Source organism: Esox lucius, chromosome 18 (assembly GCF_011004845.1).
Source record: "Esox lucius isolate fEsoLuc1 chromosome 18, fEsoLuc1.pri, whole genome shotgun sequence".
Taxonomy (NCBI): domain Eukaryota; kingdom Metazoa; phylum Chordata; class Actinopteri; order Esociformes; family Esocidae; genus Esox; species Esox lucius.
In genome coordinates this window covers 20,907,928-20,934,957 of record NC_047586.1, presented here as the reverse complement: position 1 = coordinate 20,934,957, position 27,030 = coordinate 20,907,928, and the positions used below count along the sequence as shown (strand labels likewise).

The 27,030-nt window shown below is 42.9% G+C and overlaps 2 protein-coding genes across 5 annotated transcripts in view; both read left to right on the top strand.

Annotated features, from left to right (window-relative positions):
• The first annotated feature begins 1,036 nt into the window (after positions 1-1,036).
• LOC105017529 (echinoderm microtubule-associated protein-like 1) lies at positions 1,037-15,199 on the top strand. Of its 4 annotated transcripts, none has more exons than XM_010882207.5 (7): positions 1,037-1,312; positions 5,235-5,420; positions 12,816-12,963; positions 13,153-13,275; positions 13,605-13,633; positions 14,026-14,052; positions 14,475-15,199. In XM_010882207.5, the coding sequence occupies exons 1-7, from the start codon at positions 1,162-1,164 to the stop codon at positions 14,768-14,770; spliced, it is 960 nt and encodes a 319-aa protein (XP_010880509.1). In that variant the 5' UTR covers positions 1,037-1,161; the 3' UTR covers positions 14,771-15,199. The 4 variants fall into 4 exon arrangements, with proteins under 4 accessions (XP_010880509.1, XP_019911632.1, XP_012993927.1 ...); XM_020056073.3 differs by having other exon boundaries at positions 1,039-1,312; positions 12,819-12,963; XM_013138473.4 differs by having other exon boundaries at positions 1,040-1,312; positions 14,486-14,633.
• An 893-nt stretch (positions 15,200-16,092) lies between these two features.
• evlb (Enah/Vasp-like b) overlaps positions 16,093-27,030 on the top strand; it is a 53,429-nt gene continuing 42,491 nt past the window's right edge. The window contains exon 1 of the mRNA XM_013138467.4: positions 16,093-16,525. Coding sequence (XP_012993921.1) covers positions 16,521-16,525 — 5 coding nt within the window. The 5' untranslated portion in view covers positions 16,093-16,520. The remainder of the gene's footprint in view (positions 16,526-27,030) is intronic.

The window sequence follows — 27,030 nt, the reverse complement described above, 5'->3', positions numbered from 1 at the left end:
GGAAATCTGCAATAAAATTCACTTCTATTGCCAAATAGCTTTTAGAGCAATTTGTTTTATTTTCAAACGCTGAATTGTGCCTAAAATCTGTTTGTGGAAGGCAGTGGCCGCTGCGATAGCAATATGCACTCAAACTAACCACAGGTATTAATCAACTGGCTTTGTTATACCACATAGCAAGTGAGCAGTGCAAGAAAAAACACACTAACACGGCACATTACACGGCAGAGCATCTGTTAGAAAACCAATCTAGTAAGTGCAAAATAAACAGAAAGGAGCTTAGTATAGGTGTAGCTGAGGCCCTTTCATCTGTTGTTTAACCGTACATTGGGAGTAGTAAGATGGAGTTTCCCATCCACGTGTTATAGCTGGTCTTGGATCAGTGGGCCACCTACATCTGAAGCTGCAATTCCAGTAATTATAATGACCATGGCCAGCTTATTGTCCTTCGGATGCTTTAAATGAATGGTGTTTTCCTTCCTAATCTTCTGTAGCTCATCAGCCCTTCCAAGCCTACGCTGCAGAACCCAGGCAGCCTGGCAGTCTGATGCAAGCGCTCCGGCTTAGAGAGGCTGGATGGACACGGTGAAAAATGTCAGCAGTTTAGAACCAGAACAAGATCCGTACATGCATGCACGTTTGGTGAGGAACATGAAGAGTGTGTGTTTCCTCAGCCATTCTCTCTATGGCTCGGAGAAATGTGTTGCTTAACACCCAAATACAGAAATGCCCACCCAGGAAGACCATGCATTTTCACATGGTGATAAATGTTTTATATAGGTTTGAGACCAGGTTACCTCTCCCCCTCTCCCTCCATCTTTCCTTACCTCTATCTCCTTCCTTTCCTACTCTCCTCGTGTCCTCTGTCGCTTCTTTCCTTTCCTTCTTTTCCACTGCCCTGACTGTTTCGTGACTGAAGGCTTGAGATGGCTTACGAGGCCCTTTAATCTCTCCTCAATTACATCATCACCCCCCCATCAACCACCACGCCCCATCTACGGTCCTCTCCCGCTCTGGAATGAGGGATGAGAGGGCGGGGAGGGGAGGGCTTCGGGGGAAGGTCATTCACTGAGCTCAGTCAAAGGGAAGGAGCGTGAACAAGATTCAGCCTTGCATATGACCACACCTCACACACACTGACATACACCCAGGCAGGTCGGCATGGCGTCTGGGACGTCGATGGAGGACAGTCCCATGGAGGAGTTGGTGGACCAGGGTTTGGGGATGGAGGAGACGGGGCTCAGGAGGTCCTCGCTCAGGGGGACCTCCCGCCAGGACTCCCTATTGGCTCCAGACACTGACTTCATGACAGGTATGAAGGTGTGTGTTGGTGTGGGACGACTGAAATCTTGGGGGGGGGGGGTGGAGGATTCCCGAGGTGTTGTGCAAAATGATCACAGGTGAAGAAACCAAATAGCTTTTTTAAGGTCCTTAAAAACAATTCAGTAAGTTCTTTGGGTCTTCGCCACACACTACAAGGTCCCCAGTTTACTGGAGAATAAGAGGCGTTGTTGTGTGGTTGCGTGGCTGTGGGGAGTACCAAACGTTGAAAGTTTGAAAAAAAGATTATGCGCGCCAGCTTTTGTCCTCATGGGACCATTGGTGTTAGTAGGACTGAAAACAGCAGGGCTTTGTGTGGGTATGAAACAGCGTAATGTCTGAAATTAATAGACATCTGGCTTGTGCCTTTTACAAACCAGGCCATCTGTGTAACGTGAATCCCTGAGTCCTCTTCATCCCCATTAATGCTAGCTAAGGGCTTGCAGTTAAGGTGCGTGCTCTGGCAACAATGCATATAAAACAGTGAAATATACTTGGTCAAACATTTTTCAAACACCATGGAGACTTGCAAGATATGCCAGAACATTCAAATTGACCACACGGCGGCGCTACAACGGGCACCTGATCTGTTGATCAGTTTAACTAATGTCACACAAGCTCAGGGAAACTAATTTGATCATCCCATACGATATCAATCTCAGACACCACTTTAACCATTTTGATCAAACCTGGGTGAGCTCTGCGTCTTCCTAAAAAGATCGGGAATCAGTTACACTGATTGGACCAATGGGGGCGCTATAATCTACAGAAATCCTTCAAGTGTGCTATCTTTTTGGGCAAATGGGTGTTCTCCATCATTTCTCTGGGACGACATGTTTACTGTCATAGGGTATTGTTGGGTTTCTGCTATGTTCTGTAGCGTGTCTATTTCGTAATCCTGTTAGCATGAGAATGTATGCGTTTAACTCACATCCATGTGTGTATGTAGGCATGCACGTGCGGTGGTGTGAAGGCTGGCCAAGGGGTACAGGGTTATGGCTTTGTTTGGTTGAGGCAGTGTAGCAACAGAGATTGAGCTGTGTGCTGCTAATTCCTTTTTCCAGTGCTGGGATTACAGGCTATTCTAATCCCAATCCCATATGGTGTCTCTGGAGGTGACACAGGCCAAGGCACGTTAACGCAACCCCACGCAGCACACTGAGGAAGACAGGCGGCTGATCGGGTTTTATTAAAGAAAACTAATTTAAGCACACTAAGAATAGCCTGCAATTCTATGTTTTATTACATGGGTTATTCTTTGTTTCATTGTATGGATTATTCTTTGTTTTATTATATGGATTATTCTTTGTTTCATTATATGGTTATTCTATGTTTAATTATATAGGTTATTCTTTGTTTTATTATATCATTTATTATATGGGTTATTCTTAGTTTTATTGTATATGGTTATTCTATTATTTATTATATGGGTTATTCTTTGTTTCATTGTATGGATTATTCTTTGTTTTATTATATGGATTATTCTTTGTTTTATTATATGGGTTATTCTATGTTTAATTATATAGGTTATTCTTTGTTTTATTATATCATTTATTATATGGGTTATTCTTAGTTTTATTGTATGGGTTATTCTATGATTTATTCTATGGGTTATTCTTTGTTTCATTGTATGGGATATTCTATGTTTAATTATATAGGTTATTCTTTGTTTTATTATGTGGTTTATTCTTTTCTTTATTATATAGGTTATTTTGCTATATTATATCATTTATTTTATGGGTTGTTCTTTATTTTATTGTATGGGTTATTCTATGTTTTATTCTATGGGTTATTCTTTTGGTGTGTAAATCTGTTGATTTACATAAATACTGAGGAGAAACCATGTGTCCCTGGGTCACCCTATGTCTGGGCTAGTTTATGGTGAATAATCAGGTGTTTCTAAGAGTATATTATATGTGAATGGTAAATGTGTTTTTGCATAAGTATGCTGCCTCCCCCTGAGACAGGCGTGGAGAGTTGAGTCAGGGGTCAAGGGCTCCCATTATGGAAGGCCACCCTTGAACAAGTTTGGTAATGGCCTTGCCTAGGGGCACATCACGGCTCTGGGATTATCTCCTGACCATTTGTTTCTTTTATGAAATCGGTCTTTAAACAATATTTCAGGTTTTTAACCGTTTTTATGAAAAGTAATCTAAAAAGCAATATTACATTTAATGTAAGAAAAACTAAAATCCACTTTCAATGAAGGACTTCGCTAAAACTAGGTTGTTGGTGATCTCGGGTAGTTTACTGATCTCTCTGTCTACCGTCGTTGGATTGCGTCGTCTTGGCGTGACACATCTGGCTCCTCCTGTGATATCTCAAGCTGTGAACTGGCAGCAACTGGTGGTGTGTCACCTTCAAGCTCTATTACTCATAGTGTTCTGTACTACTGTAAATAGATGACCCGGTGGATCAGATGATCAATGAACCGGACAAGCTGCTTACAGCAGAACAACAGGACAGGCATCCAGAACCTGACTGGGTAAGAAGAGAGCACAGGCACTCCAGATGGTTTTCTCTCTCTTACACACCCCATTTCATCTTCTCACTCTTTCTGTTTCACCACTCCCCCTATCTCTTCATAGCCCCCTCTCTCCATATCTCTTCTTCACATCCCTCTTTCTCTACATCTCTCTCCCCTTTCGACAGAAGGTTTATCAGGGTGGGGGTAGGGTCGCACTAGCCAAAGAGGCTCAGTCTGAGGGATTATCAGTGTGCTACACACACACACACACACACACACGCTCCAAACCCCACTGTTTAGGCTGAATGGGAAATCTGATCAAACATTAAACCCAACTACCCCTCCTCACACACACACACACACACGTGCGCACGCAGACACACAAACACACACATACACACACAGACAAGAATACACATGCCCCAGATCCCAATCGCAGATCAAGGCTTTAAACAATGTTGTAAACATCAGTATGGCCCACATCGGGACACACCACCCACCCAGAGAGACGGATGGAGCCAGAGGGAAACAGCACCCAAACATCAAGACATTAACCTAACCATGGACTCTGTCTTGACTGGAATTCTACTGTCCAGGGAGAAAGTGCCATCAATATAAGCGAGGAGAAACCTGTAATGTTTTGACCGTAGCCTGAAAGGAAAGTAGAACAGGAGATTTGTGTGTGTGTGTGACATAACCGGAGGAGCGGATGAAACTGTGGCGATGAGACCTAGCAGACATCAGCCGCTGGAACACTGAGAAACACACAGAGGACACGCTCACTCAGATGGAGGAAGATATTGTCTGTCAGATGTTAGAAGAGAGGAGGAAGAGGAGGATGAGAAGGAGGTCTGGTGTGGAGGAAGGTATGAGGAATCGTCCTTGACTCCTCCCCTCAATGCATTTCCAATGGTGGAGGAACGTCTCTAATCTGTTTGTTGTGGTGCAGAGGGCACCTATTATGTTTTTCTTTGTAGTAGCAGCTGTATTTCACTTGAACTCTTTAGTATTTCCCCAGAACCGTTCATTTCAGGTTTTCTATTCCCTTTTTTATATCCATATATGTACAAATGGGTACTATTTCTTAGGCCTGTTCTTTCCTACTGATGCCATTTATAGAGGATGTTCTCTAAGGTTCTTATCTGAAAGAAGTATGTGCTTCCGGCATGTCTATGTTTTCTGTAGCGTGCTTGTGCGCATAATGTGTGTTTTGTGTCCATCTCCCCTGAGTGTGCCATAGTATTTTACAGCATGCATCTACAGTATTTGTCACCATGTATGCGTGTATTAAGTACAAGTCTGAAAAACACAGTTGGAAGAATCTGTATGGCTCAGCTGGGAGCATCCGTAATGCCTTGTGGTTGCCTGCACGGTCGTGAATTTCCCAATCGTCGCCTGGGATACGTGGAGCAGCGGCTTCAACTGAATCAGTGGTTCTGCTTCCCAGATGACCGCAGCTCCGCGGCGAGCGGCGTTGACGTGGCGGACCGCCTGACATACCTGGAGCAGAGGATGCAGATGCAGGAAGACGAGATCCAGCTGCTGAAGATGGCCCTGGCAGATGTCCTCAAAAGACTCAACATCTCCGAGGAGCACCAGGCCGTCAACTCCAAGAAAGGACCTGCTGGGAAAGGTACGAAAATACAACCGCGCGCACACACACACACACACACACACACACACACACACCCACAGGTATAAACATGCATAGATTTGAGTCAACAAATCAAATGTATATTCAAAACGTACCAATGTTGTTTTGCGCATCGACACTCAAGAATACAAACAGCACCTTTCTCCCATAGAAAGCCTGCCAACATCCGCTGACCCCGACCCAATGTATGCCTGCAATCTGAAGGCCACGTACAGCCAGCCAATGGATGTGGCCTTGGCCCCAAAATATCAGCACTTCAGATGCTGAAAAGCACCGAAAGCGATCTGAAGTGGGAGCTGAGGCTATTCAGGCGTGACACTAGATGTTGGTTTTTCATTTCTTTCGTAAATGACCTCATTCATGTGGCAGTCAAATGACTCGCCCGCTTCCAAAACAAGCACCTCCCCCATGGCCTCTGCCCACAACAACATCTGGTTAATGCGGTACACCAAGGAACACGTAATCGCACTCACACAGTGCTTGCTGTAAGGTCTGTAATTCTTTGTACAGATGATGCTGTGCGCTTAAATAGAATTCTCCAAGATAGGTTGGCATTCCTACAAATATACAAATAAAATCTAATGTAATCTGCGCTAACGTTCACATTTTTTTTAAAGGTAATTTTTATTTAAATTATATTTCAACAAGTGGATACATAATGTTCACTTCAACACTACTGAAAGATAAAGGTAACCTAATTCAACAAATGACATTGAAAGATTATACAATCATTGCAATCATTTATTTATCAAAAATCAACAGAAATGCAATTTCATAGTGCGGAAAAAGTAAGTACACCCCTTAGCTCGTATTGCCCCCTTTGGCATATATAACTTGTAGTCATTCTTATGACTCTTACATCTCTTACATCAAATGAAAGGATTTTGCCCACTATTCATTCCAGTACTGCTTCAACTGTGTCATGTACAAGGGCTTTCTGGCATGCACGGCCCGCTTCAAGTCTTCCTACAGCGTTCCAATAGGATTGAGATCTGGGCTTTAACTTGGCCATTCCATAACCCGCCATTTTTACTTTTTGAGCCATACTTTTGTGGCTTTGCTCCAAACGCTGTGCATTTTGGAAGATCTGTTGCAAGATCCACGTTCGGTTAAGCTTAATCTTTTTGACAGATGTTTTCACAACCTCCCCAACAAATCACTGGTACAATTTGGAACTCATGATTGACTGTATGATATGAAGTTGGCCCTGAGGTAATAAAGGAGCACCAAACCCCAATGCCTCCATGCTTCTTTTGTTCAAAGGCAATATTTCATTTTAGCCAAACATGGCAACTGGCATTAAGGCCAAAAAAATCTAGTCTAGAATTTTCTCCAATTTGTAGATGATCCATCAGACAGTGGAATGATGTACTTCGGATTGCTTGTAAATACCTTTGTAACCCCTCGCAGATTAATTGGCATCAATAATCTTTCTTGTGAGGGCTTCAGACAGGGCCACAGACCCATATGGCTAAGAACAAACCAGACCAGATTTCTAATCTTCATGGAAGGCTGTACCCTCCCAATTTCTCTCTAATGGTTTTCTAATCATTTGTACCTGATTCAAACTTTTGCCATTTCATGTGTCGGCAAAGGTATGGGGGACTAACTTTTTAGGGTGTAAGAACCTTTTCCGCATAGGAAAATTGCATTTCTGTTCATTTGAATTACATTAATGGTATGAAAGGAATATTTTGTGTGATTTGTTAAATTGGGTTACCTTAATGAATGACTATGCTGAAATGTAACTAATATATCTATCAGAACTCCTGCAACATTTATTACATCCTCCAATCGTCCCCGATATCTGACCTGAAGTGTGGCCAGTGAAGAGGACTTGTTAGCCAGTGACTGATAAGATCCCAACTGTGATATCGGAACAACCTAAGACAGGCACCGTCATGCATCTGGTCACAATCCACAATATACATACCTGAGATGCATGCAAACATGTGGTGCTTTCCAGGTCCGGGGAGTTTATCGTGTGTCAGTCAAACAAATGCACTGGATTTCCAACTGCACACATTGCTACAGTCTTACTCAAGACTGGTGCACCAACCCACGTGCAGATTGTTTTTTTGTGTGGCTTTCCTGCAGTGTGGGCCCTCACATCTCCCGAATATAAAAGCAAGGGACGACGCACCACTTACATTGTATTGCCTGAATGTATTTTGTGTGTTTTTTGTGTGATTGAGTGAGAAATTATGCATTAAAAAGGGAAGAAAAAGGGAAAGAATAATGGGTGCAGAGGTGATGCTATTGACAGTATTCACCATTGACTTGGTTGACATTAATGAATGATCTGCACAATGAATATGATTCATAAAATATGTACAGAACAACTTTTCAGTGGGTGCACTTACTTTTTCACGTGACTGTATCTGTAATATATACACTCACCTAAAGGATTATTAGGAACACCTGTTCAATTTTTCATTAATGCAATTATCTAATCAACCAATCACATGGCAGTTGCTTCAATGCATTTAGGGGTGTGGTCCTGGTCAAGACAATCTCCTGAACTCCAAAATGAATGTCAGAATGGGAAAGAAAGGTGATTTAAGCAATTCTGAGAGTGGCATGGTTGTTGGTGCCAGACGGGCCGGTCTGAGTATTTCACAATCTGCTCAGTTACTGGGATTTTCACGCTCAACCATTTCTAGGGTTTACAAAGAATGGTGTGAAAAGGGAAAAACATCCAGTATGCAGCAGTCCTGTGGGCGAAAATGCTTTGTTGATGCTAGAGGTCAGAGGGGAATGGGCCGACTGATTCAAGCTGATAGAAGAGCAACTTTGACTGAAATAACCACTCGTTACAACCGAGGTATGCAGCAAAGCATTAGTGAAGCCACAACCTTGAGGCGGATGGGCTACAACAGCAGAAGACCCCACCGGGTACCACTCATCTCCACTACAAATAGGAAAAAGAGGCTACAATTTGCACGAGCTCACCAAAATTGGACAGTTGAAGACTGGAAGAATGTTGCCTGGTCTGATGAGTCTCGATTTCTGTTGAGACATTCAGATGGTAGAGTCAGAATTTGGCGTAAACGGACTGAGAACATGGATCCATCATGCCTTGTTATCACTGTGCAGGCTGGTGGTGGTGGTGTAATGGTGTGGGGGATGTTTTCTTGGCACACTTTAGGCCCCTTAGTGCTAATTGGGCATTGTTTAAATGCCACAGCCTACCTGAGCATTGTTTCTGACCATGTCCATCCCTTTATGACCACCATGTACCCATCCTCTGATGGCTACTTCCAGCAGGATAATGCACCATGTCACAAAGCTCGAATCATTTCAAATTGGTTTCTTGAACATGACAATGAGTTCACTGTACTGAAATGGCCCCCACAGTCACCAGATCTCAACCCAATAGAGCATCTTTGGGATGTGGTGGAACAAGAGCTTCGTGCCCTGGATGTGCATCCCAGTTGCAGTTGATCTCCATCAACTGCAAGATGCTATCCTATCAATATGGGCCAACATTTCTAAAGAATGCTTTCAGCACCTTGTTGAATCAATGCCACATAGAATTAAGGCAGTTCTGAAGGCGAAAGGGGGTCAAACACAGTATTAGTATGGTGTTCCTAATAATCCTTTAGGTGAGTGTATATACAGTTGGGCTCAAAAACCCTTGGAGAATTGATCATATATGTACCATTTGTAAAGGAAACATGAGTGGGCAGGCAAAACAGATGTCTTTTATTTCTTATGGGATTCACATTCAATTGTAGGTCTTAACAGAATGGCACAATCATAAAACAAAACATGGCAACAAAGAAAAAAATGAAATGACCCCTGTTCAAAAGTTTGCATAACCTTAGTTCTTAATATTGTGTATTGCCCCCTTTAGTATCAATGACAGCATGCATTCTTTTGTAATAGTTGTCTATAAAGCCCCACATTTTTGCAGGTAGTATAGCTGCCCATTTGCCTTTGTAAAATACCTCCAGGTCATGCAATGCCTTTGGTCGTCTTGCATGAGATCTCCTCGAGTGGCTCGATGATATTAAGTCAGCAGGCTGTGATGGCCACTCCAGAACCTTCACGTTTTTCTGCTGTAATCACTGGAGGGTTAACTTGGCCTTGCGCTTAGGGTCATTGTCGTGCTGGAGTCCAAGAGCATCCCATGTGCAGCTTTCGTGCAGAAGAATGCAAATTGTTTGCCAGTATTTTCTGATAACATGCTGCATTCATCTTGCCATCAATTTTCACAAGAATCCCCGTGCCTTTAGAGCCCACACAACCCCAAAACATCAGTGAGCCACCACCAGGCTTCACAGTGGGGATGGTATTCTGTTCACTATACAGTAGGCCTTGTTGACCCCTCTCAAAACATAGCGCTTATGGTTGTGACCATAAAGCTCATTTTGGTCTCATCACTCCAAATTACAGTGTGCAAGAAGCTGAGAGGCGTGTCAAGGTATTGTCAGGCATATTGTAACCAAGCTTCTTTGTGGCATTGGCACAGTAAAGGCTCATTTTTGTTCAAGATTCGTCGTATTGTGCTCCTTGAAACAACCACACCGTCTTTTTCCAGAGCAGCCTGTATTTCTCCTGAGGATACCTGTGGGTTTTTCTTTGTATCCCAAACAATTTTTCTGGCAGTTTGGGTTGAAATCTTTCTTACTCTACCTGACCTTGGCTTGGTATCAAGAGATCCCTGAATTTTCCCCTTCTTAATAAGTTATTCAAGGGTTTGGATATCGTTTTATATCCTTTTCCATCTTTATAAAATTCCATTACCTTGTTATGCAGGTCTTTTGACAGTTGTTTTCTGCTCCCCATGGCTCAGTAACTAGCCTGCTCAGTACATCCACATGAGAGCTAAAAAACTCATTGATTATTTACACACAGACACTAATTGCAATTTAAAAACCCACAGGTGTGGGAAATTCACCTTTAATTTCCATATTCACTTGTGTGTCTGTATTAAGGCCAAACATTCAAGGGTATGTAAACTTGATCAGGGCCCCCATAGGCCATTCATATGAAGAATACGGGAGATTGTTGTCACATGTAGCACACAGCCAGTACTTGCCAGAAATTCCTGCAGTTCCTTTAATGTTGCTGTAGGCCTCTTGGAAGCCTCCCTTACCAGTTTTATTCTTGTCTTTTCATAAATTTTGGAGGGATGTCCAATTCTTGGTAATGTCTCTGTTTTGCCATATTTTCTCCATTTCCTGATGACTGTCTTCACTGTGTTCCATGGTATATCTAATGCTTTGGAAATTATTTTGTATCCTTCTCCTGACTGATATCTTTCAACAATGAGATCCCTCTGATGCTTTGGAAGCTCTCTGCAGACCATCGCTTTTGCTCTTAGATACAACTAAGAAAATGTCAGGAAAATCCTACTAGAACAGCAGAACTTTATTTGTGATTAATCAGAGTCACTTTTAATGATGGCAGGTGTGTAATGACTTCTATTTAACATGAGTTTGAATGTGATTGGTTAATTCTGAACACAGCCACATCCCCAGTTATAAGAGGGTGTGCACACTTATGCAACCAGGTAATTGTAAGTTTTTTTTTTTTAAACATTTCCCTTCGAAGATTTCAGTTTGTTTTTCAATTGAATTGTTCACATTAAACAATCTGGCATTTTAACAGGGGTGTGTAGACTTTTTATGTCCACTGTACATGTATATATATATTTTTTGTTTGTTTGTTTGTTTATATATATATTTATATATATAGCTCTGGAAAAAATTAAGAGACCACTGCACCTTTTTCTTTCCTTTCCAAAAAAGTCAAAAAGGAAGGTTTTGAGTGAGGAACAGAAGGGTTAAATTTAAGAGACCATTGCAAATTTAAAGCTTCTATTCCTCACTCAAAACTTTCCTTTTCAGCTTTTTTGGAAATGAGAAGAAAAAGGTACAGGGGTCTCTTAATTATTTCCAGTGTAATATATATATATATATATATATATATATATATATATATATATATACAGTCATGGCCAAAAGTGTTGGCACCCCGGAAATTTTTCCAGAAAATTAAGTATTTCTCACAGAAAAGTATTGCATTAACACATGTTTTGCTATACACATGTTTATTCCCTTTGTGTGTATTGGAGTGATTCCCTAGTGTTCAATGGGATTTAGATCTGGACTCATTGCTGGCCACTTCAGAACTCTCCAGTGCTTTGTTGCCATCCATTTCTGTGTGCTTTTTGAAGAATGTTTGGGGTCATTGTCTGGCTGGAAGACCCACGATCTCGGACACAAACACAGCCTTTTGACACTGGGCCCTACATTGCGACCCAAAATCCTTTGGTTAACCTCAGATTTCATGATGCCTTGCACACAGTCAAGGCACCCAGTGCCAGAGGCAGCAAAACAACCCCAAAACATCTTTGAACCTCCACCATATTTGACTCTAGGTACTGTTCTTTTCTTTGTAGGCCTCATTCCGTTTTCGGTAAACAGTAGAATGATGTCCTTTACCAAAAAGCTCCATCTTGGTCTCATCTGTCCACAAGACATTTTCCCAGAAGGATTTTGGCTTACTCAAGTACATTTTGGCAAACTGTAGTCTTGCTTTTTTATGTCTCTGTGTCAGCAGTGGGGTCCTCCTGGGTCTCCTGCCATAGCGTTTCATTTAATTCAAATGTCGACGGATAGTTCGTGCTGACACTGATGCACCCTGAGCCTGCAGCACAGCTTGAATTTCTTGGGAACTTGTCCGGGCTATCCTGCGTTGCAACCTTTCCTACATTTTTCTCTTCCGTCCCCGTCCAGTGAGATTAGCTACAGTGCCATGGGTTGCAAACTTCTTGATAATGCTGCGCACTGTGGACAAAGGAACATCTAGATCTCTGGAGATGGACTTGTAACCTTGAGATTGTTGATATTTTTCCACAATTTTGGTTCTCAAGTCCTCAGACAGTTCTCTTCTCCTCTTTCTGCTGTCCATGCTTAGTGTGGTACACACAGACACACAATGCACAGACTAAGTCAACTTCTCTCCTTTTTATCTGCTTTCAGGTGTGATTTGTATATTGCCCACACCTGTTACTTGCCCCAGGTGAGTTTAAAGGAGCATCACATGCTTGAAACAATCTTATTTATCCACAATTTCGAAAGGGTGCCAAGAATTTTGTCCAGCCCATTTTTGAGGTTTTGTGTGCAATTATGTTCAATTTGCTTTTTTTCCTTCTTTTTTTGGTTTTGTTCCAATACACACAAAGGGAATAAACATGTGTATAGCAAAACATGTGTTCATGCACTACTTTTCTGTGAGAAATACTTGATTTTCTGGACACATTTCCGGGGTGCCAACACTTTTGGCCATGACTGTATATACACAAAAACACCCAGGAAGATACATACACACATCCTCCTCACTCACGTGTTGTCTGTGTACCAGTAGCGAGGCCATTATCTTTGGCCCTGCCGTCCAGACCATCAGTTAACAGCCCCGTTGCTCTGAAAAAGAGCTCCACCACCTCCACGCTGCCCTCTACCCCGACCGCACGGAACTACAGCCCCTTGCCACCATCAGCGTCAGCCAAGAGGTACAGTACACAATAACTCACAGTCACCTGCAAACACACCGAGGTACAGTATGACCGGCGTGCTGTTTCTCTAACTGTAGCATTCGACACATTCCAGCAAATTGATCATGCACCTGCCTTTCTCTCACTTTTTAATGTATCACTCCTCCTGTTTCACCCACTCGGTTTTCCTCCCTCTACCTCGCCCAGTGGTGTGAAGAGTCCGGCTGGCAGTGTGAAGGAGATTCCGTGTACCTCTAAGATGGCTCGGCATGGCCCCCGACTTGGCCCCTTGGCCTCCTCGGCAGCCCCCAGCAGCAAGAAAGCTGAGAGGTAGGTTGGTAGGTGGGCACTGCAATCTCAAAGGCCTTGGCAGGAACAGGAAATGGTCTTCAAATGTGACGTATGTCCTGTTGTGAGTCTATACTTGTTTTTTTTTAAGATATTCAGACCGGGAGTCACAACCTTGGTTTTATAGGTCACTCTTGTTTTTTATTCAGCCACTAGTGTATACTGAAGTCCAGTACGGGGTGCATAAAAGCCAACAGGCAGTTTGTGGCCCAATTGGGCTAGACTTGTCCATCCTTGTTCTGGAACTGGTGAGTCATTTGCCTGCTTGTGTGACAGGACCTTACTAGTCTTTTCTCCCTCTCTGCTTGCAGCAAAACCAAGGAGCCTGCAGCCAACGCAGGTAAGAACATGAGTTCATTTATAGTGTAGGACAGATGTTCCTAGCTCCAGGCCTTAAATACTCCTAAAAGCCTCCCATTTTTGTTGTAAGGCCTGATGATAAGTTGACAAGTATAATCGGGTGTTTTAGTCCAGGGCTCCAATAATAACGGGGATACTCAAAGACCGGAGTTGGGAACTACTGCTGTAGGGCACTCTTCTGACCAGTAGGGAGCAGCACTGAGCTATATAATGGGCCATTGGGGAGAGGAACTGACGATTTATGAAATGGAAAACAGCTGTTGGCTAGATTGATTTTACTGCAACATGCTGTTAGATGGCAGAAGTGACATGTTTGGAACGGCCGCCCTACCTCCCACTTCGAACTAACTGCTCTGTTTTGTTTCTACGCAGGGTCGAGGCGTGTGACACATTGTAAAGGTAGGCCTCAGCCCGAACTCCTGGGATAAACATTCTTGAACTCCGGCTGGATATTTGAATCTAACTCTGTAAAATGGCAGCATTATACACCACCAGCTGTTTGATCCTCACACACTTTCTTAATCTCAGAAAGGACAACTTCTATGAGGTTTATGGAATAATACCGACTAGAAGCTCAAATGTAACCTGTGGCCTCTTCTGGTTTCTGAAGGGCAAGTATTGTATTTGAACTGTGGTTTTATTCTTGTCTTTCATTTTCTCACCATGATCTGTCTTCCCTGCCCTGTCCAACCTTCCCCTGCCCTGTCCATCACACACCCAAACCCTCACCCACTCCTTACCTACTGCTCCCCTGCAAACCCAATTTCCCTACTCACACCCCAACCTTTCACCCTTACCCCTCATTTCACCTCTTCACTTAGTGACTATGCAGATCTATCTGAGCCCCCTAACAAGAAGGACTGGGTCTTCTGAAGCAGCTAAATCCGCCCCCACAGTCCCAAACTCCAGACCCACCAGAACCCCCACCCCCCCAGAATCCAAAGGAGGCCCCCACACCTCGGACCGCAACAATTCAGAGACACCCAAAAAAGCACCTCCCCCATTCACCCTCCCCCTGCAGAAAAGCAACAATGAAATCACATATTCTCCTCTGGATGCGTCCAATTACAAAAGCCCCCTCAAATCACCAAGCCAATACTTTCAGATCTGTTACTAGGCAATAGACTTGGGATAGATGTTTCGCTAACCACTGGTCTGGGCTCAGATATAGTTGGTTTCGGTTAGAATTGAGAAGAGGGTAATCTGATTTTAGATCTGTGGTTGAGTGTAGGCCTGTACGCTTACTGTTTTTGAGAAATTCGGAAGATGTTTGTGTTCATAGCAACGTGAAGGATTTAGAAGTGGAGGTTGTCAGTAATGACCGAGATCGGCTTATAGTTTAAACGTTTTGGTTTTGCGGTTTTTGTTTGACCACCAAGAAAGAGAATAGGGAGTTTGTTTTATTTCATAGAACCTTCCACGCTTCTCTTGTTCCTCTTGTTTAATCTATTAAGTATTTCTGTCTCTGTCAACTGAAAGTTTTCCCCCCTGTTTCTGTTTTATTGTCTTTGTCTCTGTTGAGTCAATAAACATTTTAGTAACTACCTGCTTCGACTATACTTTCAATTACATGTTTGAAATATCTGTTTGTAAAATAACAAAGAAATGTTGGTTCTGTATTTGTTGTATGCACTGGATACAAGGCGAACCACGGAACAAAATTACTAAACCTTTTCAAATGTTCATAAATATATAAAAATAGATGGCTAATAAAAAACAATACAATACGAATAACAGCATTAGCTTATAAGTGTCTCTGTGTGTCTGTGTTTCTGTGTCGGTGAAGCGTGAACATTTCTAATGGGTGACTGTGTGCCTACATGTATGGTCCAGCTGAGCAGTGAGTGTAGTTGTAAGACCAGGTAAACGGTTTAGCAGTTCTGATAGAATGCAGAAACGGCCTCCTATTGGAATGATACCCTCTGCTTCATTACCGTTCCAGTCTGACCGAAGGTAACAAATGATCAGCTGGGTGTCAAGGCTCCTCGATCACGTATACCAGTGCGCGTGTGTTGCAAAACATATTTTGGATGAGCTCTGCAGCACCCCGGTGTGGAATTACTGGCATATACTCTGCTATTGGCTTATTAGCTTACTTTTTTGAGGAACTGGCCAACAGCTGGCCATCGTGTTTGTGCAGTCTACCAAAATGGGCTGAATAAGTATTTGACGAGGAAATCCAATTCCTAGCATCATGCATTAAACATCTCAACAGTTGTTTTTAAACAGTACAGTCTACTAGCCATGCTAAGGATACTTTTGCAAAGGTGGGATAGTTAGCTTTTTTTTTGCAACAGATAGAGCAGTTGTAGGCCTACGCACAGAGGAGAGGGCGCTGACCCACAGCAGACGAAGCCATCGTGAGTCAGTGCTGAATATTTTAGCCAACCGATCTCTCCCTCTCTGTCTATACACCCCCCCCCCCCCCCCAACACACACACACACACACACACTTTACCGCGTCCACGCTCATTGCTGGAGAACGGGAATATGGCAACTCAAATGCCGCTGTCACTCGCACCGACCGGTCTTTCGTCAGGACAGCTTTCCTTAGCGCTCTGAAATGGGACCGACAACACCAGCACCACCTCGAGAGGGACTGTAGAGCGAATCGCTTTAAAATAGAGACTGAAACTGTGGAATCCTTTTGTAGCATCTTCCCCACCCTGTCGCCTTTCCAGCATCCGCCTTGCTTAGCACTTCCCCGGCAGGCTTCGTAGCATCGGCGTAGACGTTGTAGCGTAATATTAGCCAAAGCCTACGATATTTGCATTGCCTATATTCTGGTGTGATAGAAAAACCAAGACAGAAGAGAAACTGAATACTAGTCGTTCTTCATTTGTTACTAAGGTGGAGAGGAGAGGAAGATGAGGTAAGCAAAAGCATGCGCTTCATTTTACAGCCCTTTCACGTTATTAATTCACAATGAACGGCACAGGCTGCTGCTGCAACGCTGGATTAGATTCGAGGATCTTTTTATTAGATGTTGAAGGATGACCAAATATAATTTATGTTTTCCGTGATGTCCTGAACGCACTCAGAATTTCATAGGGCTTTTATTACAAAAAACGCAATTTTGGAATTACTGTCTAGTCTATTTTTAAGCCTGAAAGGCGGGGCAGGTAGCATTGTGCCGTGTTGCTGTGCATTCTTCCTGTGAACAGGGGGAATAACTCTTATCCCTTTCAAACAGCAAATAGGAAGGACGTGGTTTATTTCATTTCATGCACACGGGGAGCAAGCACTGATAAAACACGCAAGCAAACGTCTCCAGGACTTGGCCAGTTCTCCCATCGGTTCTCTGTGGTGTTGAGGGAGTGGTCTGAGGTGGGAAAAGATCTGTTGTCATAGAAACCAGACTACACACGTGTGCGTGATGTGTAACGCACTCCGTGGCCACTTTATTAGGTATACCTATCTAATAACGGGGTAGGTCCCCCTTAGAACCGCCTGTGTTCTCAATTGACACCATTGATTAAACAGTGATTTTGGTCCATTCTGATTCAACTGCATCCGTCCCTGCAGATTTGCATATTTATGCGGTGAACCTCAAGTTACACCAGGTCTCAAATGTGCTCTGTTGGTTTGAGACCCAAGGACTGTGCCACATAATTGGTGTAAATTAAAGTTACTGTCATGTTTGTGTAACCACCTTGATATGATGCGTGTTTCGTGACGTGGTTGCATCTAGAAGTGTCCATTTGAAACTGGTAGACTGTGACCATGAAGGGATGAACATTGTCAGTGACATTCAAATGATGCTCAGTTGGATTTAAGGGACCTAATGTGTGCCCAGACAACATTCCCCACTATTAGAACTCACCAAGCCTGTACCGTGGACACAAGACAAGTGCATTCAGAAAAGAGTGGTTATTTCTGTATTTGTGGCCTTTGTCAGCATCATCAACTTTGGCCATTCTTCTCTGACCTCTCTCATTAACAAGATGTTTTCACCGACAGAACTGCTGCTCACGGGATGTTTTTGTTTGTAGCACAATTCTGTTAACTCTGTGGTGGGTAAAAATCCCAGGTCAGCTGATTATGAGATGCTAGAACCGCAATGTCAGGCACCAGCAATCATTGCATGGACATAGTCGCTTAGATCACGCGTCTTCCCCATTGTAATGTTAGGTCTTACAACAACTTAACCTCTTGAGTTACACCGACATCATTTGCTTTTTGGCTATTTGTGTGTACCTAATAAAGTGGCCCAAAGCCCTGGTCATAACATAGACATTTGAAATGGAATTGTTATTCTCTGATTCATTGGACCTATTTGGATTGTAGGTTACTGTATTCTGATCAGAAACGCTATTGATAGGTTCACAAAAAAATAACAACATACAAGCACTTTTAAATGCATTTTATATTAATAATTGTGCTATATGAATAAAGTTTGTTTGTTTGAAGTGCTGTTTAATCACGCCATCAGAGCTTGTTTCTACAAGTCCATATTTAAACAAGGTACATTTGAGTCTTCTGGGAAGCCCAGTTACAATGTAAACCTCATGCCTTGAGGTCCAGCAGCACGCTGAGTTGAACACACACACACACAGGTTTTTAACACCATTGGCTTTAAGTGGGTTTCCTGGTTAAATAATGATGAAGTAAAATTAACTGTGTTTAGTTGTAATTCAAGAAATAATTTCCCCTTGTGTTGATAGTATTGAGTGCAAAATGTGTTTAGTGTTGATATAGCTGAGTGACAAATGTGTCTTGTGTTGATAGTGTAGAGTGCTGTATGTGTCTTTTGCTGGAAGTATTGAGTGCTATGTCTGTCTTGTGCTAATGGTATTGTATTGACTGTGGTTTCAGTTTTTGTAAACAGCAGGTCCCACTGTTTGAAAAGTGTCCACACCGTTACAGTTTTCCACATTCCATGTCACTGAGCCATACCCAGAAGTCCCTTGTTCCCCATCTGCACGTTATGCGCGACCACAGCCACCCTAAACAAAACGGATAGTTCATCCTGTCTTCTGGAATCCCCCAACCCGTCACAACCAGCCTTACTTACTGAGTAGTGTTACTCTGAACGGTGGCCTTTGGCCAATCATCAGAGGCGTTCGTGTCATTATGTGGGTGACTGGCAGCATTTGGCACAGGTCTTCTACAGGCGGAGGAACCCCACAGTGAAGCTAATTGTTATTGGCAGAGCTTTGGGCAGCCTGCGTGTGTTCCTCTGTGGGCGTGTGTGTGTGCGCACACATTTTTCAGTGAGTGTTTGTGCATAAGCGCTGCATGTCTGTAAAGCTGCATCTCCTGAGGTCGGAGTGCAAGTTTGCCAGGAGGGCAATGTCAGTCACTGCCCTCTACGCCCCTAGGGCAGTACCACCCCTCCATGCCCCCCCCCCTCCCCGCCTATTCTTTCCCATCCACTATTATCAGCTTGTAGTCCACACTGCCCTCCTTGTCGCCTTGTTCCCAGCCTTTCCCTGCCAACCCTGCCTCTCCGGTACCCTCTACTGATCTAGGCACCCTCTACTGCCACCCTGGCGCCCAGAGCATTTCAAGTCGTGGACGCCACTGTGAGACACTTCTCATCAGCACCGTTTGTATTCTCTAACCCTGTAAGCAGACTACGGCTTAAGCTTACCCAAACTAACCGTGACCGGCTTCAGCGATGATATAATGTCTCGGCTCCGGCTGGGGATTAAAACATGTTCACTCTTAGGGGTGTACTGTAGGTGGCATCATTGACTGTGGTTCAACAATTCTTCATCTTATCCGGCTTAGTACTGTGCACGTGTGTGTGTGAATGTCTGTCTGTGTGTGTTGTTAGCGCGTCATATGTCATTCGCGTGCTTGTGCATTTACGCGTGCTCTTGGCTGATCGTGCCTGCGTGTGTGTGTGTGTGCTGTGACCAACTTGCAACTGGGTATATGGTCATTCCCCTGCTGTGTGTGTAGGCCATTAAGTGATGGTTTGCTTTCTCCAACAGTGGCTTGATGCCCATTGATTCAAACCAGATACAGCCCATCACATCCTTTAGTCAAGGGTACAGACTAAATAACATCATGTTCCAACTGTGTGGCTTGTTGTGGCACAGAGGGGTGGCCTTTTCACCATTAGCATCGGGCCTATGCCGCCAGGGCAACCACCTGCGCCTGAACACTGTTCGGCGGTTTCCCCTTCCCCACAACCGCTCACAATCAGGCCTTGTTTAAGGGAAGATAGAAGGAGCCCAAGGGAGCAGCACTGGAAGGAGAAGCTGCAGCAGATGCCGGAGCTTCAGGAGATACGAAGAGAGAAAAAGGCAATACCAGGCCTCAGCCCCCAGTGACCAGAGGACTGAAAGGAGGAAGACGATGGGGAGACGATGGCTGCAGAGGCCATCTGACCGGCCACACCTCCCAAACTTCACCGTGAGGCCTCCTGAGATGCCGCCACCTCCCCAGCACCGTGCTTTGTGGCCTGGTTTATTCCCCACGTCCTTTTTTTCTCAGGCTAATATTTGCCCTCAAGGGCCTTGAACATTTGCCCTGTGTCCTTTCCCTGTCTCTCCCCGTTTCAATATCTGTTCTTGTTCCTTTCCGTATAGGGTGAGTCCGCAGTGAGAACTGAAATCCGTCCTGAACTGTTGGTGTACCCACGGTGACATGCGTTCAGTCGCATTCATAAGTGAATTTCACATTGCTAATTGAGTTTTTTATTGAACCGAACCCCACGAGAATGGGGCTTAATTGAGCGAGAAATGAATCATCTGAATGAACCCTTCCAACATGTGGGGGAGGGTTGGGATCCGGATTTAAGGAGGGCCCGGTCATATTTAAGTCTACCTCAGACATGTTATACCCCATTCAGTCCCAACAACTGATCCTTTGGCGTGGTATTCTTAAGTCTTTCTTGAGGTGAGCTGCGATATCGTTGCAAAAAGTAGGTCTGGGGATTTGGACTTAATGTGGATTTTGTTGAAATGAATGAAGACCCTTGGCTATATCTCTGAAGAGTGTATTTAGTAGTATTACATGCCTGTATTAGCATCATAATTGTGAGATTGTAGCAGAGTTAGCCACCCGACTTGACATTCAAAACTGCAGTTGGTATTGCATTTCGGGTGCAATCAATGGAGTTGGGATTTAACAGAGGAAATACAACCGTTTCTTTGCCATTCAGAGTAGTTTGGTGAATTAGCATGGATTTACGTAAGGAAATCAAAAGTGTTTTTGCCTTTAAGTGAATTGGAAGGTTAACTGGAAGTGTTTCAGTTTGGGGTGAGGGTACTCTGGGGGAGAATCATGGGGTTGTTGGTTGACCTACAGTCTATTACAGTGGCTGTAATCTGGATCAGATTAGGAGTGTCTTTTCAATCCCTAGACAGTTCCACATTGGGGGCTCTACACCAGGATCTGTATGTGGTTTTAGGGACAATGAAATATGCAAAAAGTATTATTATTATTATCATGCACATTATTATTATTATTTATTTATTAAGGAAGGACTAAATTGCATAAACTGAAGTCCCTCCATTTCTCCCCTTTTTTGTGATGTTCAATGAATGGGCCACACACCCCAAACCTGAAGCACCTTATATCTATTATAAATTGATATGAAAATGTATTTAGAACGGTTAAACAATACTGTTTCGTCATGCCATTGTTTGATAAGACAGCTTTTAGCCAGTCGGTATCAGGAACTGAACTACCAAGATTAAGATTATATACTATAAGTCACTGATGCACTAAAACCACCTCTAGAGTGAATTCAGACAATTCAATATGTACTGAAAGCATGTGGGCCATGGATTCAACTAGATGCGTATTGATTTGGGATGCTGTTGGCTGGCGTGTGTTTCAGTGTTGTGTGACCCTTGTGTGCTGTTCTGATATGTGTGAGTTCATTTCCAGTGGCCTACAGATGACCACTCAATATAATTATTCTAGTTTTATGGTTGCTCTCTCCCTCCATAGTTCTGACCCCCAACCACCTCTCTCAATTCAAAAGTGCTTCCAAATTAAGTGAATTATTATAATTATTCATATTAAGTATTAATGTGATTATTATTAATTAGCCCAGAGACGAGGTTCCTCACCTCCTTTTAAGGATGCTTTGAAATCAATCAGTAGAAAACAATGTGGAACGACATTTGTTGTCTTTGTCAATCAGTCTGTAAGCCTTAAGCTGGCTGATAAATGGCAGTAGCATCATCTAAGGGATCGGCATGTGTCGTCTCTTATTTCTCTGTACTAAAGACAAGAAAGCATGTCCACTGGCAAATAAAAGAACTGTCCTTAAACTGAGCACAGTTGATGTTTTACAAATGAGTTCTGCATCTGTCGAAAAGAGAGCAAACAAAATAATTGAAGGTGTTCTTATCTTAGTCTGCATTTATTATAGTGAATGTAGACTACAAACACAGCAGAAGCATGAGGAGCGTGCAGTTTGGTCGTACACGCAAGGATCACAGTACCAGAGAATGTTTCCAGGGATGCTGGGTAACTAACCATGGATTACAGCACAACACATAGTGGACAGCAAACCAATCCAGGATCAGTGGGTCACTGTGACAATTGCCTGCTACTACTGTGTAAAATATTTGCTACCCCACAAAAGCTTGGCTGAGTAATTGCATTAGCCTAGTTACAAGACTCTCTACAACCTCTTCAGCTGTAGTGCTTGTTAGGGGACAGAGATCTGTCTGTGGATCCATGAATACAGCTGTTGGGAGATTCAGACAATCCACTTGTTTCTTATAGAAGTCCAGTTCTGCAGCGGTGAGCTCTCGTCTCCTACTCAAGAGCTTTAGGGATCTGTAGGGCTTCCCATTCTCATGCCATCTCTCCAGGGTCAAGAAACAGTCCGGGCATGTTGTCAGGAGGACCATAGAAGAAGGGTTAAGAAACACTGAGGACCACGTCTTATTGTCATGCTGAGTGTAGTTATAGCTGATGCTGATGCACATTGTATCTTTTCCTCCCAGAGTACCGTTATAGAACAGTTTGACATCAATCGTTTTTTCCTGAGTATCCACAGAGGCATGTATCCAGGCACTGTTGATATGGTTTTCCTTCCAGTAAACGTTCTCTGAACTCACAGCAATAGTGGACCACATCCCCAGAGTCTGCAAGTTGGAAAGGCAAATTTGACAGAATGACTGGGACAGCCGAGGCGACTGACAACATCTGCCTTACAGTGGTTGAACAGATAGACAGGAAGGCATGTGAGGTGCGAGGGTATACAAAGGAGAGACTAACGGAGAATTAACTGCTTGTCTTTCTTTTTTAATACCATAACGAAACGCACCACACAGTCTCAAACTTAATGACACAGTAACCTGTGAGGTGCAGGTGAAAACAAGGAACTCAAATGGACACCATGATGATGAGCATGTGTGTTTGGGTGCGCTGCTGCCATCATTTGCCGGCGGTTAGTACTTCGGCGAGGTGGAGTTGCCAGACAGGTTGACAAGTAGGCAGACAACAAGGCAGGTATAGAAGCAGATAGACAAGCAGGCAGCCTGCCAGACAGTCAGTGTATCTCAGTAGAGATGGTACCTGGTTCAGGCTGCTTAACTCCAGTGGTTTCAGGATCTCCTCACAGGTTAGAGGGGCTGCCTGAGAGCCCCCCAATGAGAGAAGGCCCAAGAAAACAGTTAGACACACTGCCGGCATCATATTCCAATGTCTCACTATAAGGTCTCTATGTCTCACAGTGTCTCTGTACAGTGAGCCTGTGTCTGCCTTTCTATTTCTCAGCAGTTCTTGTATGGTTCCAGTATTTTATACGCTCTGTTTGTTCCACTGTGCCCTTTTACGGTACTACCAGTTAGATTCCAAGAACATTTGCTGTTTGTTTGAACTGTTTGAACCCCAGTCCCACTAGAGTTGCAAAATTTTAGAAACTTTATCGGTGGAACTCACTCCAGCAATTGTACAATTGATAGAGAATTTGTTTAGCAAGGAATTGTTTTACTTGTTGAACTGGCCTGTATTGAATAGTGGTAAGAAAGAAGCAGGGGTTACACTTTATTTTGAGGGTCCCAATTTCCTTCTGTAGATGTTCTTTGGATAGAACTACAATCAACATATTTTCAACCAACTATCAAATGATAAGCAACTGCTTGTTAAGGTTAGGCGTTGGTTTAGAATATGGTTTAGGGTAAGGGTTAATGTTAGGACAAATGTTAAGGATAATGTAAGGGTTAGGATTAGTAGATAGTTAAAATGTTATTGATAGTCTGTAGATAATCTGTAGAGCATCTATAGATACACTTTTATAGATACACATTTGCTGGCTTAACATACAGTAGTTACGTTATAGTAAGCCTTAACCTAAACTGTATACAGTTATATTGTGACTGTTTCTGGCATGAAAAAGTTCATCTTCCGTCTCGCTATGAAATTAGACAAGCATTATATTCCAATGTAAGTCTGTCTCTGCCTTTTTAATACTCATTGGTACACGTATGGAGTATTTGATATGCTCTGTTTGATTTGCTGTGCCCTTGTATGGCACGACTGGCTGGATTCCAGGAACTTTGGAGGTTTATTTGCTTTGTCGGGGCCACAGTCCATCGACAGTTGCAAAATCTAGAAAGGTTATCAGTGGAACTCTGACAACTATTTATACCGTTTCTTTCTTAAAACAAAAATAGGTTATCAATATTTCTGGCACCCCGGAGATCATAGGCTATTTAGACCAAATTTTGGTATTGTTTATCTGGACTCATGGACTGGTCTTTTAGATTCAAATCAGTTTTAGTAGAGTTTAATTCTCTTTTGTCGAACAGCGATGTTGCTTAATGTTGGCCCTTGTACCGGGTGAAATTCATGATACCACAGACCAGTAGAAGCAAAATAGACCACCACAGTGTTATAAGTAGCTGAAACTTTCATTACCACAACCACATTAATGTGGCAAACTGACACATTTGAATTTAGTAAAATATTGAGAGAGGCCAATCATCCTATAGAAGGAGCGACAAGCATCAGTGGATAGCAGTGGAGTAATGGTGCACCAGTTAACCATATCAAGAGCCCTGCATGAAACTGGCCTGTATTAGAGGTCTCTGTTACATTCAGTACCATCTGAATGCATTATTTTGACCCAGCAGCAGTGTGTGAAAAGGTTGTGTTGTTAAATGAGACCACTGTAGAGGTCATTGTCCAAAACTCTGTGGCAGGGACGTAATCTGCCAATACCTCAACTAACACCATCCATATAGTGAAGTGTGCTGGTGGCCACATCACCCTGTGGGGGTGCTTCTTATCTGCGGTGGTATCTTGTTAAAATTGAAGGAAATTGATTGTGCAAAATACAGCAAAATACAGCAAGAGCACCTGATTAAGTTCACTAAAACAACAAAAGCTTGGGAGGAAATTCACCTTTCAGCCAGACAATTATCACTTCATCACTGTGTGCAATGCTGGTACATACAGTGAGGGAAAAAAGTATTTGATCCCCTGCTGATTTTGTACATTTGCCCACTGACAAAGAAATTATTAATCTATAATTTTAATGGTAGGTTTATTTGAACAGAGATTTAACAACAAAATAATCCAGAAAAACACATGTCAAAAATGTTATAAATTGATTTGCATTTTAACGAGTGAAATAAGTATTCGACCCCTCTGCAAAACATTACTCAGTTCTTGGTGACAAAACCCTTGTTGGCAATCACAGAGGTCAGATGTTTCTTGTAGTTGGCCACCAGGTTTGCACACATCTCAGGAGGGATTTTGTCCCACTCTTTGCAGATCTGAAAATTATTAAGGTTTTGAGGCTGATGTTTGGTAACTCGAACCTTCAGCTCCCTCCACAGATGTTCTATGGGATTAAGGTCTGGAGACTGACTAGGCCACTCCAGGACTTTAATGTGCTTCTCCTTGAGCCACTCCTTTGTTGCCTTGGCTGTGTGTTTTAGCATTGTCATGCTGCAATACCCATCCACGACCCAATGCCTTGACTGAGGGAAGGAGGTTCTCACCCAAGATTTGACGGTACATGGCCCTGTCTATCGTCCCTTTGATGCGGAAAAGTTGTCCTGCCCCCTTAGCAGAAAAACACTCATAAAGCATGTTTCCACCTCCAAGTTTGATGGTGGGGACGGTGTTCTTGGGGTCATAGGCAGCATTCCTCCTCCTCCAAACACGTTGAGTTAAGTTGATGCCAAAGAGCTCGATTTTGGTTTCATCTGACCAAAACACTTTCACCCAGTTCTCCTCTTAATCATTCAGATGTTCATTGGCAAACTTCAGACGTGGCTATACATGTGTTTTCTTGAGCAGGGGGACCTTGCGGGCGCTGCAGGATTTCATTCCTTTACGGCATAGTGTGTTACTAATTGTTTTCTTGGTAACTATGGTCTCAGCTGTCTTGAGATCATTGACAAGATCCTCCCGTGTAGTTCTGGGCTGATTCCTCTCAGTTCTCATGATCATTGCAACTCCACGAGGTGAGATCTTACATGGAGCCCCAGACAGAGGGAGATTGACAGTTATTTTATGTTTCTTCCATTTGCGAATAATCGCACCAACTGTTGTCACCTTCTCACCAAGCTACTTGGCAATGGTCTTGTAGCCCATTCCAGCCTTGTGTAGGTCTACAATCTTGTCCCTGACATCCTTGGACAACTGTTTGGTCTTGGCCATGGTGGAGAGTTTGGAATCTGATTGATTGCTTCTGTGAACAGGTATCTTTTATACAGGTAACAAACTGAGATTAGTTTGCTCCTAATCTCAGCTCGTTACCTGTATAAAAAACACCTGGGAGACAGAAATATTTCTGATTGAGAGGGGATGAAATGCTTATTTCACTCATTAAAATGCAAATCAATTTATAAAATGTTTGACATAATTTTTCTGGATTTCTTTGTAGTTATTCTGTCTCTCACTGTTCAAATAAACCTACCATTAAAATTACAGACCGATCATTTCTTTGTCAGTGGGCAAACAAAGTGGGGGATGAATCTGTACGAGCCAAAACACATCTGTTATTGCAAACAACGTTGACTCCACCAAATATCAATGTAGTGGTTGAATATTTATGCAACCTATTTATCAAACCTATATACCCTAACATAAAACCAATGTAATTTTACAAATGTTCTTTTGCATCTCTGTGTTTTTAAATAAAATAACAAACAGAATAACATTTCAATATACCATTTTTAATTCCGTAAATTAGTAAAATTTCAGTAAAAATCGGTCAGGGGTTTGGAAAACCTTTGCAAGCTTCTGTATTTATTTTAGAAAGGTTATTATTTTTTGATAGAAGCAAGAAAGTGTGAAAGACGGTGGAGAGATTGTCCTGAAATGGAAGAAGGCCAGAACCAAACCCACACCACATAATTGAATGTGCTCCAGCGGCAGCTTAAACCACTAGAGCCCTTAAGGCTATAATAAATGATACAATTGCATAAATACACAGATGAGACGTTT

What these genes read in the sequence shown, in the direction of transcription:
- LOC105017529 (XM_010882207.5), top strand. Translation starts at nt 1,162, where the DNA reads ATGGCGTCTGGGACGTCGATGGAGGACAGTCCCATGGAGGAGTTGGTG. An exon ending in AGCAGCAAGAAAGCTGAGAG is followed by an intron (nt 13,276 to 13,604) that starts GTAGGTTGGTAG and finishes CTCTGCTTGCAG; the next exon opens with CAAAACCAAGGAGCCTGCAG. An exon ending in GGAGCCTGCAGCCAACGCAG is followed by an intron (nt 13,634 to 14,025) that starts GTAAGAACATGA and finishes GTTTCTACGCAG; the next exon opens with GGTCGAGGCGTGTGACACAT.